Source organism: Indicator indicator, chromosome 30 (genome assembly GCF_027791375.1).
Source record: "Indicator indicator isolate 239-I01 chromosome 30, UM_Iind_1.1, whole genome shotgun sequence".
Classification (NCBI taxonomy): domain Eukaryota; kingdom Metazoa; phylum Chordata; class Aves; order Piciformes; family Indicatoridae; genus Indicator; species Indicator indicator.
This window is the reverse complement of record NC_072039.1, coordinates 7,557,269-7,575,759: the sequence shown is the minus strand read 5'-3', so window position 1 is coordinate 7,575,759 and position 18,491 is coordinate 7,557,269. Positions and strand designations below refer to the sequence as shown.

The following is an 18,491-nucleotide window of genomic DNA, read 5'->3' as shown; positions in this document are numbered from 1 at the left end:
AAAAGAGTTTGCTGTAATGTAGCAGGTGCCTAAAATAATCTCTGGTTTATGAGCTCTCATGGCTTTTATTCCCAGTCTGGCAGTTCAGACAAGCCCAACCTGGCTGCTCAGGGGCTCACAGGGTAGTGATGGAGCTACAGGAGCCATGCCAGGACCAGCTCTCCTGCAGGGAACTGCTGCTGCAGCCCCTTGGCCTGGCAGGGTGTGGAACAGGGCATCTGGGCATGGATCTCTCAGCCCTTCCCTCTTGCAGCCCCCCTGGCCCTGGTCACTGAGGTGTGTTGCAGTCCTGCTCCTCCTCCACCAATGTGCTCTGCATGAACATGGCTCTGCCTGAGTGTCTTCTCCTGAAGAGCTTCCAGGTTATTTTAAGCCAAACCCAGCAGCCTGGTGCTGTTTGGAGGGCAAATTACTCTTGCTAATCAATGCAAAAATCAAGTAGGTTATTTTGGTTCTAATTGGAGCTGCTCCCCTGGCCTGTGGCCCCCCCCCCCCCCTTGCTGCAGGCATATTTAGGGCTGCAGGTATATATTTTGGGCTGGCTAATTTGCCATACTTTGAAGGACAAAGTGAGGCAAAAGTGCCTTCCAGTGCATCCCTGTAATGACCTGGGGTCCTGCACAGCCCTGGTCATGGTGGAGGCAACATAAACCTCTCAGGTTGTGGCTGCCTTTGACAGGTGGTGAGGGTTGGAGAGGCTATTTTTCTATTTTCTGATTTGTTTTTACTTCACACACACAAAAAAGTTATTTCCTAGACACAGAGCAGTATGGGGAGGGGTGCAGGGGTCACTTCTGTGAGAAGACATTAAGAAATAGGTCCCCACTCAGCTCCCAGACAGGCCCAGGCTGGCCATGGCCAAGCCCATCAGCAGTGACATTAATGCCACATGTCCAGGGAAGGGTCTAGAGGACCCTTTTATGAGTTATGAGGAGCAGCTGAGGGAACTGGGGTTGTTCAGCCTGGAGAAAAGGAGGCTGAGGAGGCTGAGGAGACCACCTCACTCCCCACAACTGAAAGGAGGTTGTAGTGGGGTGGGAATTGGTCTCTTCTCCCAAGTAACAAGCAACAGGATGAGAGGAAACAGCCTCAGGTTTTGCCAAGGGGAGGTTTAGACTGGACAGGTGGAAAACTTGCTCCACTGAGAGTGGTTAAGCCCTGGAAGAGGCTGCTCAGGGAAGCAGTGGAATTGTTGTCCCTGAATGTGTTCAAAACCCATGTAGAGGTGGCACTTAGGGACATGAGTTAGTGGTGGGCTTGGCTGTGTTGTGCTAATGGTTGGGCTTGCTCTTGGAGGGCTTGTCCACCCTATGATTCCATGATTTAGGAAGGGGATGGACAACGCTGCAGCTGGGAGAGAGGAGTGAGAAACAATCATGCAGAGACCAAAGTCAGTGAACCACCAAGGTCAAGAGGAGGCAGAAAAGACAGGAGTGCAGTTGAGCCTGGAAAGAAGGGAGGGGTGGGGGAAAGGTGGCTTTAGGTTTGTTCTTATTCCTTGCTACCCTGCTGTGGTCACTGGCACTAAAACAGTTCCCCCATCTTAAGCCTTTTCTGCACTGCTAAGTGTTCTGTTCTTGACCTTTGCATGGTACCTTCTCTCCTGTCCTGCTGATGGAGGGGCAGTAACAGTGCAGCTGGGTGGGCACCTGGCCAAGGGCAAACCCCCCCCACCATGACTTCAACCAGAAGGATGAGTGCTGGCATTTCCAGACTGCAGGCTCTCTGCCACTGACTTTGCTCCCACTAAGCAGCATGGTCAAGAATGCCCACAGCTCCTGCAGCCATGTAAACATCCCCCCCCTCACTGCATAAAGCCATACACCACTTCTAGTTAGGGATAAGGACCTTGTTGGCAGTGTGAGGTGTCCCTGCCCATGGCAGGGGGCTTGGAACTAGATGATCCTTGTGGTCCCTTCCAACCCTGATTCTATGATTCTACTCCCCTGAGGCTGCCCAAGTTGCAGGTGCAAATTAAAGCCCCCTTAAGGGGGGCTCACAGCAGTGACGGTCTGACACAGCTTAACAGCAGCTTTCTGCTTGCCCTGCCTCAACCCACACCACTTACACCCCCAACAGCAGTCACAACTCACATCTCTGGGTACCTTGTTTCACCTTTCCTGTATTTTATAGAATCCCAGAATGCCAAGTTGGAAGGGACCCCAAGGATCATCTGGACCAGCAGGACATGGGGGAAGATTCTGCCCCTCTGCTCTGCTCTCGTGATACCCCACCCAGAGCACTGCATCCAGTTCTGGTGCCCCCAGCACAAGAGGGACATGGAGCTGCTGGAAGGGCTCCAGAGGCCACAAAGAGGGTAGGAGAACCTCCCCTGTGGGGACAGGCTGAGTGAGCTGGGGCTGTGCAGCCTTGAGAAGGCTCTGGGGAGACCTTAGGGCAGCTTTCCAGTACCTGAGGGGGGGGCCCTACAAGAAAGCCAGGAAGGGACTTTTTACAAGGAATGAGAGGGAATGGATTGAAGCCTGAAGAGGGCAGATTTAGACTGGAGATTAGAAAGAAATTCTTTACAGTGAGGGTGGTGAGACTGGAACAGGTTTGCCCAGGGAAGTCATGGCTGCCCTTTCCCTGGAGGTGTTCAAGGCCAGGTTGGATGAGGCCTTGAGCAACCTGGGCTGGTGGGAGGTGTCCCTGCCCATGGCAGGGGATTTAGAAGTAGATGATCTTCAAGGTCCCTTCCAAGCTAAACCACTCTATGAATCTATGAACCTTTCCAGGTGACAGTGTAATTGAAACGAGCTGGCCCAGCACCCTCTCAAGCTGAGTCTTAAAACTGACCAATGGAGGGGAATCCACCACTCCCCTTGGGAGGATTCTGTCTGTTCTTTTGGGGAAGCATTTTCTTCTGGAGTCCAATGAGAACCTCCCCAGCAGTAACTTGTCCCCATCACCGCTTGTCCTTTCCATGGGACTCCCTGAAAAAGGGAGTCCCCATCATCCTGGTAGCCACCCTTCATGTACTGGTCCATGGCAACAAGGTCTCTAAGCCTTCTCTACACAAAGCTGAACCCACCCAGCTCTCTCAGCCTTTCCTCACACTGCAGAGGGCTTATAGTGCTCTGATCATTCTCATGGCCCTTCTCTGGACACTTTCCAGCCTCTCTGCCTCTTTTTATACAGCAGGGACCAAAACTGCAGGCAGTGCTCCAGGTGTGGCCTGACAAGCCTTGAGTCAACTGGGACAATGACTTCTTCAAGCTCTTCAAGGCTTAGTTCAGCCAGGTAGAGCTTACTCCCCACCTCAAGTTTTGGTAATCACACAGCTGTGATATAAAACTTCAGCTAGTGGAGCCAAAATGCACATACCTGGTGTCCCCTGGGCCCATGGAGATGCTGCCTGCTTACACTGCTGCAGGTGCAGAGGTGTCCCAGCTGACAGAAGAGCTTTCCTGTCACATCACTGCAAGCTGCAATGCCTCAGTTTAAATGCAGAGTGCAGGACAGAGCAGCTCAGGTGTGAAAGTCAAGCTCAAGAATATTCCATTACTACCAACAAAGACTTTTTCATCACTTTATTAGAAAGGTATGAACTTGGAACTTCCCAAAGTAACATACACAGCAGAAGTATCCCACACAAAGAAATGATACAGCTGTGCCTGATGTCTGGAGTATTATTGCCCAGGAGAGTTTCCCACACTTTGGTGTGAGATGTGTGCCTGCTACAGGCACAGAGAGCTGCTGCACAGCTTGCTGTGTTCTGAACACACCACAACTTCTTTGGTACCAAGGAAGAGGGTTGTGCTTCTTGCCCATGAAGACCCCCTGCCCTGCTGGGTGCTACTGAAAAGCCTGGCTCATTTAAAAGGCCTCTCAGCAGCTAAGAGCCACCACACCCCTGAAGACAGAGCGCAGGGAGACCCCAGAAAATCCTAGGCAGGGGTTTGTGACCAGCACAGGAAGGCAGAAGCACTCAGGGAGCAGTTGAGTGCTGCTCATGTCCACTGCCTGAGCACCCAGCCTGCAGGTAGCTGAGGGAGTTCATTACCAGTCTACCTCACTAATAGGCTGGGGCTGGCTCCTGTCCCCATCAGCCACCCCTGCACAGCAGCACAGCCAGCCCTGCATCTGCCTTTCCACACTGGCTCATCTAACAGCACTCTCTCCCTGCAAACACCTTCTCACTCTTACAGTTTAAGGAACATGTTCAGTCCTTAAGAGTCCACACAGAAGCCAGCCACAGCCTGGGCACACCACTGCCCCCAGGCCACTGGCTGTGCATCCAGCTTCTGCTCAGCAGCAGCCTGGGCAGAGTGCAACTGGTGGTGGACACTGAGGACAGCTGTGCTGGACACCAGACAGCATGACTTCTTCCATATTAAAAACAATTATCTAACAAAAAAAGACCTTTCCCTTGAGGAATAACTTGGTGTCAGCCCCACACTGACACCTCAGAGCTGGTGACAGTGAAAGCATTCCTAAATAAGTGTCCTTGGCACAAGATGAGATCTGTAGCACATCTTCCCTGAGGGGGATACTCTTCATCCTCAGGCAGAGAGACTCACCAGGTGAGGGCTGGGCCACAGACTCTCTGGGAGCTCATCATGAACCAACCAGAGCACTCCTTGCACTTCCACTCCCCTCAGTGAACACACTTCCTGCAGCCAGGCTGGAGCTGACACCACCCCCAGGCACTGCCATGGCCATCTCTGCTGACAGTCACTTCTTGCTTGGCTTCACAGGAGTCTTCCTTTCCAAGAAGCTCATCACCAAGTCCCAGCAACAGTAACTAGGTGAAAGACTTCACCATGCTCACCATGTGATCAACTCCACAGGCAACATCCACCACCTCACCAGGCACAGTCACCTGCAACAGACACACAAGAGGAGATTACTGCTCAGGCTGGAACTTGGCCCCTGTATTTCCCATTGCTCATCCATCCTCCTGCTGCTTGGCACACCAGCTGGTTTTACAGGGACTTGCACCAAGGGAAGTGCCATGCTGAAAACCCAGAGGAAGCAAGAGTCAGCACCAGGCACACTGGTGCAGGGAGCTGTGAAATGTTCTCCTCCTCCCTCCAGAGAGGCACAGAAACCTTTGGAAGGACAGACCATCAGACTGAGGAAGCAGCCTCAGCCCATCTGTTCAGCAGCACACAGAGCATAATCCAGGCAGCAGAGGAGGAGCTGCCCAAGCACCAGGAGGCTTTGCCTCTTCTCTCACCAGCAAGGACCAGAAACAGGCAGAAGCTCAACTCAGCCCAAGGCAGAAGCTCAACTCAGCCCAAGGCAGAAGCTCAACTCAGCCCAAGGCAGAAGCTCAACTCAGCCCAAGGCAGCTTTTGCTTTGATGCTAAGCAGACCCAGCTCACTCTCTAGTGGTCACAGCTCATTCACTTGAAGATGACTTCAAGCTCCAGGAAAGCAGAGGCTACAGATGGAAGGTTTCCCTCAGAGCTAAAGGGGAGGAGATAACTAACTCTAGGGTAGGAGGTCACACACAGTATCCTGGTAACTGCCCTTGCTTTGGTATGTTGCTGTGGTGGTGTTAGGGAAACCTGGAGAAGCCACACTTGAGGAATTCAGAAACTCCTCTCAGCCACAGCAGTGTGATTTTAGGCAAATGCTCCAGGCCTGGTCTTTTTCTGTTGATTTTTAAAAGGAAGAGAAAGCATGCTAAAGAAATACATCCACTGCAAGTTCACACACACAGAAAGGGACTCCAGGGTGGTCCACTTTGATTGCCTCCCTCCTCTCCTGCTTGGCCTTCATGGAGACTGGGAACATCTGCTAGGCTGAGTGCTGAACTCCAGAGCCAAAGACTCTTCTACACCCACAGAGTCTGGCTCTCAGAGCTATCCAAGGGAAGGGAGTGGAACTGGAAGTGCTGCAAAACAGCTATGAAAACAGTTCAGTGGGTAAGGATCTCCTACTGTAACTACACAAGCAGCCCAGTGACCCACCACCACAACTGCTTGACTTGGAAGAGGAGCAGGGGAAGGAAGCCCACAGCTATGTGGACCTGCTGCCCCTACAGCCCAACCACCACAAGCAAAACATTTCAATGTGCAGTGCAAATCTGTTGGGTGCCAGGTGACCAGTACTGCTGGTGTTCTCTGCAGCAGGTACAGAGGAGAACTGCAGGTGAGAAGGGGAGGGAAGAAGCAGTAAGGGGCAGCAGGTGTAAGACTAGACAGGAGGGAGACAAGAACTGCTCAGGTGTGATGGCACAGCACCAGATGTTTCTTTGAGATCTGAAATTGATACTGAAATAGCAGAGTAAAAATTTTCCTGGATACCTCCACCTCTTAGTGGGCTATACAAGGACCTCTGGAAATCAAAGCAGTTCCACAGTCATCTTAGGCTTGCAGCTCTTTGAAAAGCACTCAGCAAAACTACAAAGCAAATGATGCTTCTTGCCCTCAGGATAACAAAGAGTAAAGAATACCCTCTTGGCTTTAATAACACCATCCTTACCCTCCATGGGAAATAGTGATCTTCCATCCTTCCAGTTCCCAGGCACCCTCTTAGATTCTTGCCCCATACAAAGAGTTCTCCTCTGTCTATACAGTGAAAAAAAATAAGAAAAAGAATAAAATGGGCCATTAAAAAGGAAGAATTTTATTTGTGATGCTGGCAAGTGTGGCTGCAGTGCTTCTGGGAGTACAAAGGGTTAGACATGCAGTATGAAAGCCACCAAGTTTAGTTCCAAGGACAATAAATGTACTTTGCTTGGGGAAAATGATGCCTAATGAGCAGGACAAGCAGCAAGTTCCAGGCGCAAATCTTTGCATCCCTCCCTTAGAGCTCTTGCTTTGGAATTCTGTTTGAAGAAAGAGTTCAGCAGAAGAGATTCCAGGGAATCATTGGTGAAGTGAATGACTGCACTGGAAGTCAGACAATTACAGCTGACCCACATCAACGATCAGCACAGCAAAGCCTGCAAGCAAAGCAGTGAATCTGTCCCAAGCTGTCACCTGGGGACTGGTTAACTCAGCTGCCTGACAGAAGTGGCCTTCAAATGACAGCTTGGGGAAGAAAAAAAAACAAAAAAACAAAAACCAAAACAAACAACTTGTCTTCAACAGAGCTGGAGAGTTTTAGGCTCCTCAGTAAAACATGTAAATCTCAAGTGTTCAGATCAGCCCCACAGCAGAGACAACCAAAAGATGATCTCTAACATTTCCTGATTACCAGGTGAAGCACCCTGCAACCAGACTGACAGCGTCATGCAGAGCACTTCCCCAAGGAGGACTGGGAGGTGCCAAGGTGCTTGGTCGATCAGCAACCTCTGTCTTTCAGTCCCCAGCCCCTGGGTTTTCTGCACTGCTGCCCTCTGCTGCCCATTGTGAAACCCCTCTGAAATTCAGAACTTCCTTGAAAGGCATGGAGTGCAGCTTGAACAGACCAGAGCACCACTGCAGTTGTGTGGTGTGGGCCCTCCCACCTCGGATTGCTAACTCAAGCTGGTCAGCAGAGCCAAGAAACCCTGACATCTCGCTCCAGCTTAGGCTGGTGTAGTTTGTTCATTTGTCACACCAATTCCGGATGCTTTCAAAGTGTAACAATGACTTATTCTGTACCAGGAAATCAAAAAAAAAAAAAAAAAAATCTTCTCCACAGCAGCAGGACCAGAAACTTACTTGTAAGGGCAGCAAAGTGGCTGAGTCCACAGCGAACGTGAGCAACACGGACGTCCGGATTGAAGTCCGAGCGGCCAAAAAGGCTGGGTGGGATCATCTCTGGCACTGCTGTCTCTATTAGGTTTGGTCCTTTCCCAAGAATTCCATATCCCCAGACAAAAACACTTCCTTCTTCTGCATTTCAATAAGAACACACTCTGTAAGAAAGCCTGTGCTTGTGAAATTCGTGCCGTGACCCAAAGTTAATCAGATCCAAAGGGATATTTTTCCTTTCTCCCAGAGCAGTCTTTTGGCTAGCAAGCAGACCAAGCAGAACAATGCCAGCACAGTGTGGGCTGGATAGAATACTTGAGCTTACTGACTGATGGGGCAGAAGTTGAGTGTTTTATTGTCACAGCTTTTCCCTCTGAGGCATGGCCACACCAGCAGGAGGCTGGTCACCCTGGCCTGGCATTGTGCCTTCTATCAGGTGCCTGGGAAAGACAGCAGTTGGATGGCACAAGACAGTGGAAGTTACTCTTTCTACTAGCTCTGCTCCCTTCAGACTAGCTCAAGTCTCTTGTCATCCCAACCCCCATACTGTGTGTATGAGATGATCCTCCACAGGAGCTGTACAGCCCTCTCCTTCATTCCTTTACTCAGTGGCTTTCAAGCTGTGTTCCCTTGGCCACTGGCAATCCAAAGCAGCAGTCACCAAGAAACCTGCTGCAGAGTTGCACTGCTCTCAGAACTCCCTATTTGTCCAGCCTAGTTTATCAAGATTTATTTACATGCCAGATTTATATTGAGTCTGAAGGATTCTTTTTTCTCTCAGATGTTGCTTTACTCCTTCCATCTTCACTGTAGGCCTCCCATGGCCTGTGTAATCAGCAAACAAGATCAGAGCCACAAGCAGCAAGCAGGCTCTTGTTCTAGTTTGCAGAGGCACACACTGGAAGCAATGCTCTGTGGCCAGTGACAACTCCCCATGTGCATTCTTAAACCAGAGGTTTCTCAGGCTCCCAGCTTCCCTCCTCCTCCTGTTCCCAGTGCACAAGATGCCTGCTCCATGTGGGATGTTAGAGGTGGATGTCACAATCCACCTGCTGCATGACAGTTGTAAAGGCAAACTCACCTGTCAGCACCATGTTGCCTGTCCCTCCACAGGCAGCCTCCTTTATCTTCCCAATCTTGAATGGCAGGTGCCTGGGCACATTCACCTGTGTGAGGTTGCAGGAGAGCTGTTAGAGATAAGGTAAACTGCAAACTAGACAGACATTTGTCACTTGTCCTCTAGTTCTGGTTATACCTTACATAGACAATCCTGACACAACCAACCTTTCATGTCCAAATGACAGAATGAACACAAGCCCTAAGATTTAAGAAACTACCTTAAATAAGGCTGAAAGTGGACAGAGTGGGAGAAGGTGCCCACTGGAAAGCTTCCATGCATGGCAACAAAGCTGTCTCCCTCTGACCACCCTCAGGCACCCACCCAGGAAACTACCACACTGCTTAGCCCAGTCATTGTCACCAGGCCTTAAGGGTCTCAGTAATTACCCCACATTAAGGATACACAGGGAACAGGGACATGGTTTAGTGGTGACCTGGCAGTGCTGGGCTAATGGTTTGACTCAATCTTAGAAGTCTGGTCCAAGCCAAACAATTCTATGATTCTGTGATTATTTTACTAAAGCCATAACAATGCAACTCTCTGCTCTTAGCCCTCTGCCAAGAGCAGCTTAGGTATTAATTAATTCCCTGTCTCCATCTCCTAAGCTAAGTGCAAGAGGAGACCATCTGCCCACTTACCTCAGTACTACAATACCTGATGTCAAGTCAGCACTGTATTTTTGCCCCAGAAAAACTTCTGTCTGTGAGACACTAGGGTTTGTTTAAGACTCAGGTGAAGAATTCACTAAACATGTAGGCTGATTGGAAGGGACTTCCAATCTGGATCAGCACCATGCTGAAAGCAGGACCACTCTCTATCAGCCAAATGACTAATTCCTGTCCTGGAATCAGCACAAGCACTCAAGCTGCACCTCAGTTTGGTGCAAAGTCCATGGAAGGAGCACATGGGGTGTAAGTCTTCCTTTATAACACACTAAAACTGAGGTGAGGTCACAAGTCTTTGCCTATCAACAGCTGGCAAACACACTGCCCCAAAGCTATACAAGCATTTCAGACAGATTGGTTTTGTAAGCATGGGTAGAAACAGCCTGCTGGTGGTGTTAGTTTGTATTGATTTACACTGCTGTCAGAAGAACCCAGAGCAGGGAGGAGTGGGTAATTTTTAACTGTGTGCAGCAGCTGAGCTGGAACATGTTAAAACAGGCCCCCAGGCCAACTGACCTGTGTGGTTTCTGTGACACATGCCAACTGCAAGTACTCTGAATTTCCCCAGCCAAAGACATCTCCTTCTTCTGAGACAGCCAGACAGCAGTCCCCATAGGAAGAGACCTGGATGATGTTTACTCCAGCAATGTCACCCTGTAGCTTAGTAGGAACACTGGTGATGTTGTAGTGTCCTAGACCTGAAAGGAAAAAAAAAGTAGAAAGATGATGGAATTTTTTTTCCCAGATATACTTTTAACACCTACACAGGAGCATTTTGTCATGTTATAACTCAGTCTTCCCATCCACATCTCTTAACCACCAGCTCCAATGAACAAGCAACCACAGACACCACTTCTGCCAGCCAAAGGTACCTCTCTGGAGTACAAAACAACTTTATACAATCACACCTGGAGGATACCAGTGAAGAAGTTCTTTGACAGCAGGAGCCACCAGAAGAAGGGCCTGGCCAAGGATCCCATGCTGTGACAGCAATAGCTGCCAAAGGTCTCTGTCAGTTCAAAAGCAGTGAAAGAAGGAAAACAGACCCTGAAACCAGAGAAGCAGGAAGGCAAAGCCTGCACAGAACCAGGGAGCTCACCTTCTCATGCCACCTCCACATCCCTCTGCAAGCTCTTAAACATTAGACACATTCTCCTCAGATGGCCTGCTTGGAGTGTCAGCAGGGCATCCCCAAGCTGCTTTAAAGTGATCTGTTTTGTCTCAGTTTGGTTACACAAAGTGTAACTGAACATCTGCACCAGGTCCTTTCTGTCCAGACATGCATGACAACACATATCACAAGCTTTGAGTCAGGACAGCTTGTTATAGCCATCAATTCACTAAAATGCAAGCTGAGCTGAGCTCCTACCTGTTTGTCCATCAGCTCCCCATCCACATGCATAGACTGTGCCTTTCTTGGTTCTGAACAGACTGTGGTCCTGCCCACACACAACCTGCACACAAATACAAAGCCACAGCTGGTCAGGAAAGGTTGTTCAGGATCAAACACAAAGTATTATCAGCAGACAAACCCAGCAAAGAACCTCAACAATGCCCAGCAACTCAGATTTTGACTTGTCTCTCCCAGCCAGACTGCCCTACAGACAGGGAAGGCTGAGAACAGCACAAGACAGCACAGACAACAGCAGAGTTTTATTTGTGGAAAGTGATGCTGCAGTTGATTTGTTCTCAGGACCAAAACAAGGCCTAGTTAACAGAAAGCTCAACTCAGCAGTGCAACACAATAAACCAGCAAAGAGTAAATAAGCAACACCCTTCACAGAGTGCTGCCACATGGCTCTCAATGCCAGCTGTAGACTCCTATTGATTCCTTGCCATGCAAAAGCTCTAGGAACACATCTGTTCTCAAACTGACATTTCTGTTGAACTAGCAATCATGTCTGCCACAGGCTTGGCATGAATTAAAGCCAAGATCTTCAAAAGGAGGCATTAAAAATTAGCCAAAGATGAAAAGGGATTTAATCCACAAGTTAAAAGAGTGACTATCAAGAACATTAAGCACATCACTGCTGTCATCAAAGTACAACAGGTACCAATTACTGAAGCCCCTTGAAAAAAAAAAAAAACACATAAAAAGCATGAAAAATCCAAACAGAAGTCTACAAACCTAATTCAAAACATCATTAAGCTGTACCATGGCACACTCTCATCACATGGACCTCAATGAATGACCCTGCTTTCTAGGATACTGCAGGAAACAGGAGCAGTGTTTGCCCTCAGATAGCAGAGAATTGTGCCTGGAAGTACTGCAGCCACCTGCAGACTTGGTGGCAGTATGTCCAAGTCTCTCTGGTACTAGAGAGCCCAATATGTTGAGTGTGGCATCACCAGTGCTGAGCAGAAGGAAAGGACCACCTCCTTGGACCTGCTGGCAACACTCTTCCTAATGCAACCCAGGATTCCATTTGCCTTCTCTACAGCAAGGTCATGCTGCTAGCTCATGGTCAGCTTGGTGTCCACCAGGACCCCCAGGCCTTTTCTGCAGAGCTGCTTCCCAGCAGGTCAGCCCCCAAACTTCAGTGGTGTCTGAGGCTGTTCCTCCCCAGGTGCAGCACTGCATCCTTGCCCTTGCTGAACTTCATCAGCCCATCTCTCCAGCCTCTGGATGGCATCACCATCACTTGGTCTATCAGCCACTCCTCCAGGTTTATGCCATCTGCAAACCTGCTGAGGGTTCACTCAGCTCCATCATCCATTCACCAGTGAAAATGTTAAGCAGATCAGAGCCAGTATGGGATACAGCACTAACTACTGGCAGTCAGCTAGGCCTCATGCCAGGGCTAACCACCCTCTGAGCTCACCTGCTCAGCCAGTTTTCAACCCACCCTTAGAATTCACTTCAGGTGATCCTCTTACCTGGACAACACTGCTGTCAAACTCCTTCAGCTGATGAATTACATAGCTTTCACTGGACACCACCAAGAAGAGAAAAGGCAACACAGAGGAGGTCAGTGGACTGAACTGAAAAATGTGAAGGTTGACCTGCCTTTGCTGAAAGCCACTTTGCTATCACAGCAGAGATCCTTTCGTATGTTCTCTTACATATTCAAAGAGCACTGCAAAATTACTGCACACAGAGGGAAAGTAATTTGCATTCTCTTATTGAAGAGCTGTCACTTTTAAAACACAACCTCTCCTGGGAACTGGGTGTGGGAGCAACCCTCAAACACATTCCTTAGTCTAGAAGCACTAGACAGCACTGCAGCACCTACAGAAACACTACACCTCGCTGGAGATTAACCAGGTATCCCAGAGCATGATGTAGTGTTACATCCATGTCATTCTTTCACAAAGTCAGGAATTCTGAACAATCCAACGACTTAACTTCCAGAATCAAGGCAAAGAAAAGCTAGCTAAATTGCAGCTGTTTTCTTAAACTCTACAGGCCACATCTTCTGGCTCACAGAGAGAGCAATGAACAAGATCACTTCTAGGCCTTGTCAGGGAATCAGCAATTCAATATATTTCCCCTATCCACTTACATCACTACTATCTTACGAAGCATTTTGAGAATATGCTTTGGTGTGTGGCTCACAAAAAGCCTATGAAGGAAAAGCACTGCAGATTCAAAGGCAGTTACAGCCAAGAGACTCAACAAAAGGGTGCCTCTTTCATCACTAAATGGCATTTCTGACACTCTCAGAAATAGCACTTGCACTCCAAGAGGTGAAAGGGAAAAAGACCAACTACTAACACCAATTACCTCAAGCAATTTATGAAGGCTGGGTTTTCTCACCATGTCCTGTGAAATTGCCACATGCTGACATCATTCTGTCTTTTGTCAGTGTGGTCTGAGAAGTGCTAGTGCCCAGCCTGGGTATAAAGCCAAGCCATTTATAGGACACCTGCAGCATAAAAGCCTGTTCTCAGCCTCCTTCATCCTAAATGATATCCTTATCCTACCAGATTTCTCCCACCTCCAGGCTTTTCTGTAGGGTTGCTTTCACACAGTTATGTTTTTAGCATTAAAGAAGTGCAGGATCTCTGGATTCTCACCTGTAAATTTCATCTTCAACAATGTTCCGGCCACACTGTCCATAAGAATTGTTCCCCATTGTGAAAACTGGAAAACAATGATAAAATGCACTGGGTTTGTGACTGTCCAATCCCCTGAAAGCCTCCTTTCAGCTACACAAAACACTGTCATGTAGGCCTCAGCCTGAAAGGTAGAATGTAGCACTGCAAAAATTGGCATAAGCTTTCTTCAGACCAAATCCACTTAAATTCAAGTGACTGAATCCATTTTCGCCAACAGCATCCTGGGGATATGTTGCAGGCAGAGCAGCAGTACCTGGAGCTGACTGGCTGCTTCTCAGTAATTGCCTGGTTCATCCCACTGTTGCCAAGGAGACTCAGGAGCACATCAGCACTCCCACAGGAGCCTTAAATCAACAGCCAACCAGCTCACCCACTGATAAGCAGCACTGGATTGCTCAGTGCAGCACTGAAGCCACCGCACCAGTGGAATTCCCAGAGACATGGAGAGCCAATTCACAACCAGGGTCTTCTGCACAAAGGCCATTAATTAATTGCTTTCACAAACGAAGCACTCTGGGGCTTCAAGGGGAAAGTAGCACAGGAGTATTGGCACAGCCATCCAGAACAGAACACGTCTGACTGAACAAGACAAGCAGGCTACACTTCAGCAAGGCCTGGGGCTAGATAAACAAACCACATTTTGCAGCACCTGTAGTGAAAAAGCTTCCAAAGTGTTTACAGCCTGAGCCAGCAGAGCTCAACACACAGGAATCAGCTCAGGGCTGGCCCTCCAGGGAACAATCCCAGAAAGGCACACGGCTCCCTGAGTCACAACCACAGCGCAGACAGCCCACTGGGGTCTGGCTCTAGAGGGCAGAAGACAATCTTGTCTGGAGCTCTGAATAAATGCACAGTCAGCTGTCCCTTGTCACCAGCACAGGTGATACCATACCTCCTTCCCTGTCTGTCAGGATCAGGGAATGTGCTCTCCCACAGGACACCTGCAAGACTCGAGTCTGCTGCGGCTTCTCCAGTGGTAATGGAATTGGAGATGGCTCCAAGACATACTCATAGCCCTTAGCTGAAGGAAGGCAGACAAGTTTACAAAGTCAGTAGCTTCCACAAAGCAAATTTATCACATATTTGCCAATCTGTTGTGCACGCACACTCACTTCCCTTTGGTTAGAAAAGCAGACGTATCTCAGAAGGCCAAGATACAAAACCAGCAAAGGGCTGACTGAGATTCATCAGAGGCATGGAGTTAAAAGCCACTGGGATGCCTGAAGCCACTGGGGATCCCTGCCTAATCAAAACCCCACCATACGTAGGGCTGAATGGTATTAAGGCTCCAGAAGGCCAGAATTGAAAACCTGAGGCTCTCAGCCACATGTTCAACCACCTTGGTGACTAAGGCTGGATTACTAGGGAGCTTAACACCAAGCCCAAACTAAGTACTCTGTGCAACTGAGGATACTGCAAATAAGGTACAATAGCAGCAATCACAGAAAGACAGCACAAAATGTGAAGGAAAAAAAGTCTTAGGGCTTCATATTTAAAGAACAGTAGATTAAAGGGCCTTCCAGAAAAAAAGGAATGCAAGAAACATTAGCTAGCCTGGCTCCACAGGGGATAAGAGATCTAAGGTTTAGGGAGGAAAATGACAGGCTGCACTAGAAGAAGACATAGTAACTTGAAGAATATGTAATCAGGGACAGTCAGCTGGGAGGGGAAAAAAAGAAAAGAACAGCAAAACACAAATCACTACCAGGGAAAAGGTTAAGGGGAGATAAAAAGCTCTGATATCAAAGAAAGCCACTGCAAGAAGTGAAATCAAAGCCCAGAAGACCCAAAGCAGTATTCTGCTCACATGTAGCAGTGCTGCAACTAGTTCTCACTGCCTGCAGTTAAAAAAAAAAAAAAGGCAGCAAATCCCCACATATCCTTTAACAGCAAGACACTGCTTGATGCAAGGACTGGCTGCTTGCAAACAGTGGGAGTTTGCTGTGCAACACAGCAGGAACCGAAAGGCAGCAAAGTTTGTATCTATCTAAGGAGATGTGGAAGCAAAGAACCTTTTCTTTTCTCTCTGCTCCTTCCAGCAAAGCGACACAAGGGGCTGGAAGGTGTGGTGCTCACCACTGGTATTTAAGGGATTCTGGAGCAAAGAGGCAATGGGGTAGCTAAGGAAGAGAAGGGTGAGAGTAAAATAGTAGTTTGGCTTAAAACCAGCTGAAGCTTCAGCATGAAATACAAAGCTGGTCTGTGGGAAGGTAGAGATGGAGCAGCAGCAATCTCACTGATCTGCACTGCACTTTCAACAGATCCTCCCAAACACTCTTGAACGACAAATCTGTTCAACCTACCCATGGATTCTCTGGCACAAACAAACTGCAGGTCAGAAGAAAAACAAGAAAATGGCAAGACACTGCTGGGACATTAGCATGTACAGAACTAAGAATGAGAGATGAAGCCTTTAAAAGCAGACATGAGTGGAAGCCTCTGGGGAGCCTTCATTTTGCAGCTCCACATTTCTGGAGATCTATCCAGCGTGCTAGCAGCAGTGCCCAGCAGCAGCACCACCAGAAACTGCACCATTCTCTGCAGACAGGAGATGAAATTTTCTTCTGCTTCTCTGCAACATTTGATCTTTTGCTCATATCAGATGCACCATACCTTAATAAATTATGCTCTTACAGATTATAAAGAGAAAAAAAATGGCTTTTAACGTGGTTAATGTTCATAGAGAAATGTTTTCAATCAGAGATAACCATTCTGCAAGGGAAGTAAATTGGTGGCTTTCAGATCTGTCTTAGGTGGAATGTTCTGGAGACATTCAAGGTCAAACTTGATAGGCCCCTGAGCAACCTGATCCAGTTGGATATGTCCCTACTCACTGCAGGGGGCAGGGGGGGTTGGACAAGATGACCTTTGAGGGTCCCTTCCAACCCAAAACATTCTATGATTCTGCACAGAAATCATCACCTTAAATGTGTTTGAGAGCCTGGTACAAGAAAGAACAAATGAATAACATGAGTTTTCCTCAAAAGTAATTGGGAATTAAAATAAAAAAACACATTAAAAAAAAATCCACTGACTATACAGAAAGATCTCAGTGAAAAAGGAAATTATAGGTGCAAAGGTAACAGAAGGCAGTGAAACCTCTTGCCCAAATTGTTTCATTAACTAGTCCACCACACTGTCTACTATCAAACTACAGAGATTCAAAGCAACACCTTAACCAACACACACACACAGAGCTGCACAATAAATACTTAGATTTTAGTTCCATCCAAGCATGTGCAGGGCATAGAGTGGGTGCACACCTTGCCCTTACAAACCACACAAAAACACACCTAAGTTTCAAAATAAAAATTGGATAAATAATAAATAAATAGGCCTCTCTTAGGAAAAGGGGGGAAAAAAAACAAACCAAAACAAAAGCAAAGCACAGCCTCACACTCTGCATCAAAGCCTCCTGGACAGTATCAAAACCCCCTGGACATTTTTCATGCCTTCTAACATTGAGCTTCCCACATCATCTTACTTCGATCTCTTCTGCTTCTCTGGAATCCAAGCTGGGAATCCTTGTTGAGCCCCATGCCCCACACTTTGGTGATGTCTGTGGTACTGGAGGCCAGCAACGTGAATCCATAACCGCAGGCAGCAGAGGATATCTTTGAAGACAAACAAACCCCACACTGTTCAATCACAAAGCAAGCTTCACCCCATGCCATTTGGTCAGCAGTATTCATCCTTCATATCCAAATATGACTTAAACTCAGGGTGTGTATGGATTTTGCAAAAATGATCAGAAACACTCTCAGTGATAAGCACAACAGCGTGAAGCCAAGTCCAACATTTCTGGCTTAGAGCTCTGTTTCCATGTACATACATCTTTAATTTTGCATTATTTCGGACCTATTCAAGCACAGCAGGAAGATCTATTTGCTGATCAGCAGTCCATTAAAAAACACCCAGCAAAAATAGAGATATTGAGAGAATAACACTCCCTTTTTTTACTCCTTTTGCTCTGACTCCCTCTGAATTGGACATCAGAGTGTAAGAGGACCATAAAGACAAAAGGGTAATAAAAGGCTTTTCAGCACAAGGTTCCAATTTTGGCAAGGTGAGAGCAGCCAAGAAAGCCACTGAAAACCAGTCCCTATTTCTCTGATAAACGTTGCCACTTCCATTCTCTTATGACTCCTGACAAAAGAACACAGACATTCTCCAACTTGTTTGCTACCCAAAATCTCCCTAATGCTGCTATATCCATTTGAAAAAACAACCATGGCGAAGTCTTTGAAAACCCTGACTGCTCAACGCCTTCCAGAGCTGAAAGCAGAACCTGCCGAGAGGCAGCGGGCCGGACAGAGGAGATGCGCAGAGGGTGTCTGAGAAGCAGCGCTGAGCTCACCCTGCCGGGGCAAAGCAGAGCCACCACCCCCGCCCCGGGCCCACCTTCTCCTCCGTTTCCAGTCGGTAAGGCGTGGGCTGGATGCGCCGCGGCTTCTTCCAGCCCGCGTCCGGCTTCACGAAGCTGGGGATGCCCAGGGCGCCCGAGTAGCTGAAGCCCCACACGAAGACACGGTCCTTCCGCTTGGCCGCCTTCCCCACGTACTGGAAGATCGGAGCTGCCTCCTCGGCCTCCTTCAGCTGGCGGACGCTCTGCGGGTGCGCCGGCTTGGCCAGACCCCTATGGAGGGCGGGCGGCAGACGCCGCGCTCCCCTCAGGGCTGCCCACATCTCCAGCTGTCGCCCCCCGCGCCCCTCAGGCCTCCGCCGCCGCCATCTTGCCGACCTCTCACCTGTGACCCCGCCGCCGGCTCAACACCGCTGCACGCATGAGCCGGGGTGCGGCGGGATGCGCGCCTCTTAAAGGGGCAATGGCGGCCTGCAGAGCGTGGGCCCCACCTGGACCCTGCCTCAAATACAAACCCAGACTCAAATACAAACCCAGACCCAAACCTAGTCCTAGACTCAAATTCAGGCCCTAACCTGGACACAGCAGCTGACACAAACCCAAATACAGACTCAAGTTTAAACGCAGACCCAAACCTAAACCTAGATTCAGAC

The 18,491-nt window shown here is 48.5% G+C and overlaps 1 protein-coding gene across 1 annotated transcript; it reads right to left on the bottom strand.

The window, feature by feature from the left end:
• Window positions 1-3,529: 3,529 nt before the first annotated feature.
• On the bottom strand, window positions 3,530-18,161 carry RCC1L (RCC1 like). Its single transcript, XM_054394573.1, has 11 exons — window positions 17,877-18,161; window positions 16,960-17,089; window positions 14,368-14,496; window positions 13,434-13,500; window positions 12,294-12,345; window positions 10,786-10,870; window positions 9,933-10,114; window positions 8,713-8,797; window positions 7,599-7,772; window positions 6,433-6,518; window positions 3,530-4,822 (listed from the first exon to the last, which is right to left on the bottom strand). Exons 1-11 carry the CDS (start codon window positions 18,159-18,161, stop codon window positions 4,745-4,747), a joined length of 1,353 nt encoding a protein of 450 aa, XP_054250548.1. The 3' UTR covers window positions 3,530-4,744.
• Between the last annotated feature and the right edge of the window lie 330 nt (window positions 18,162-18,491).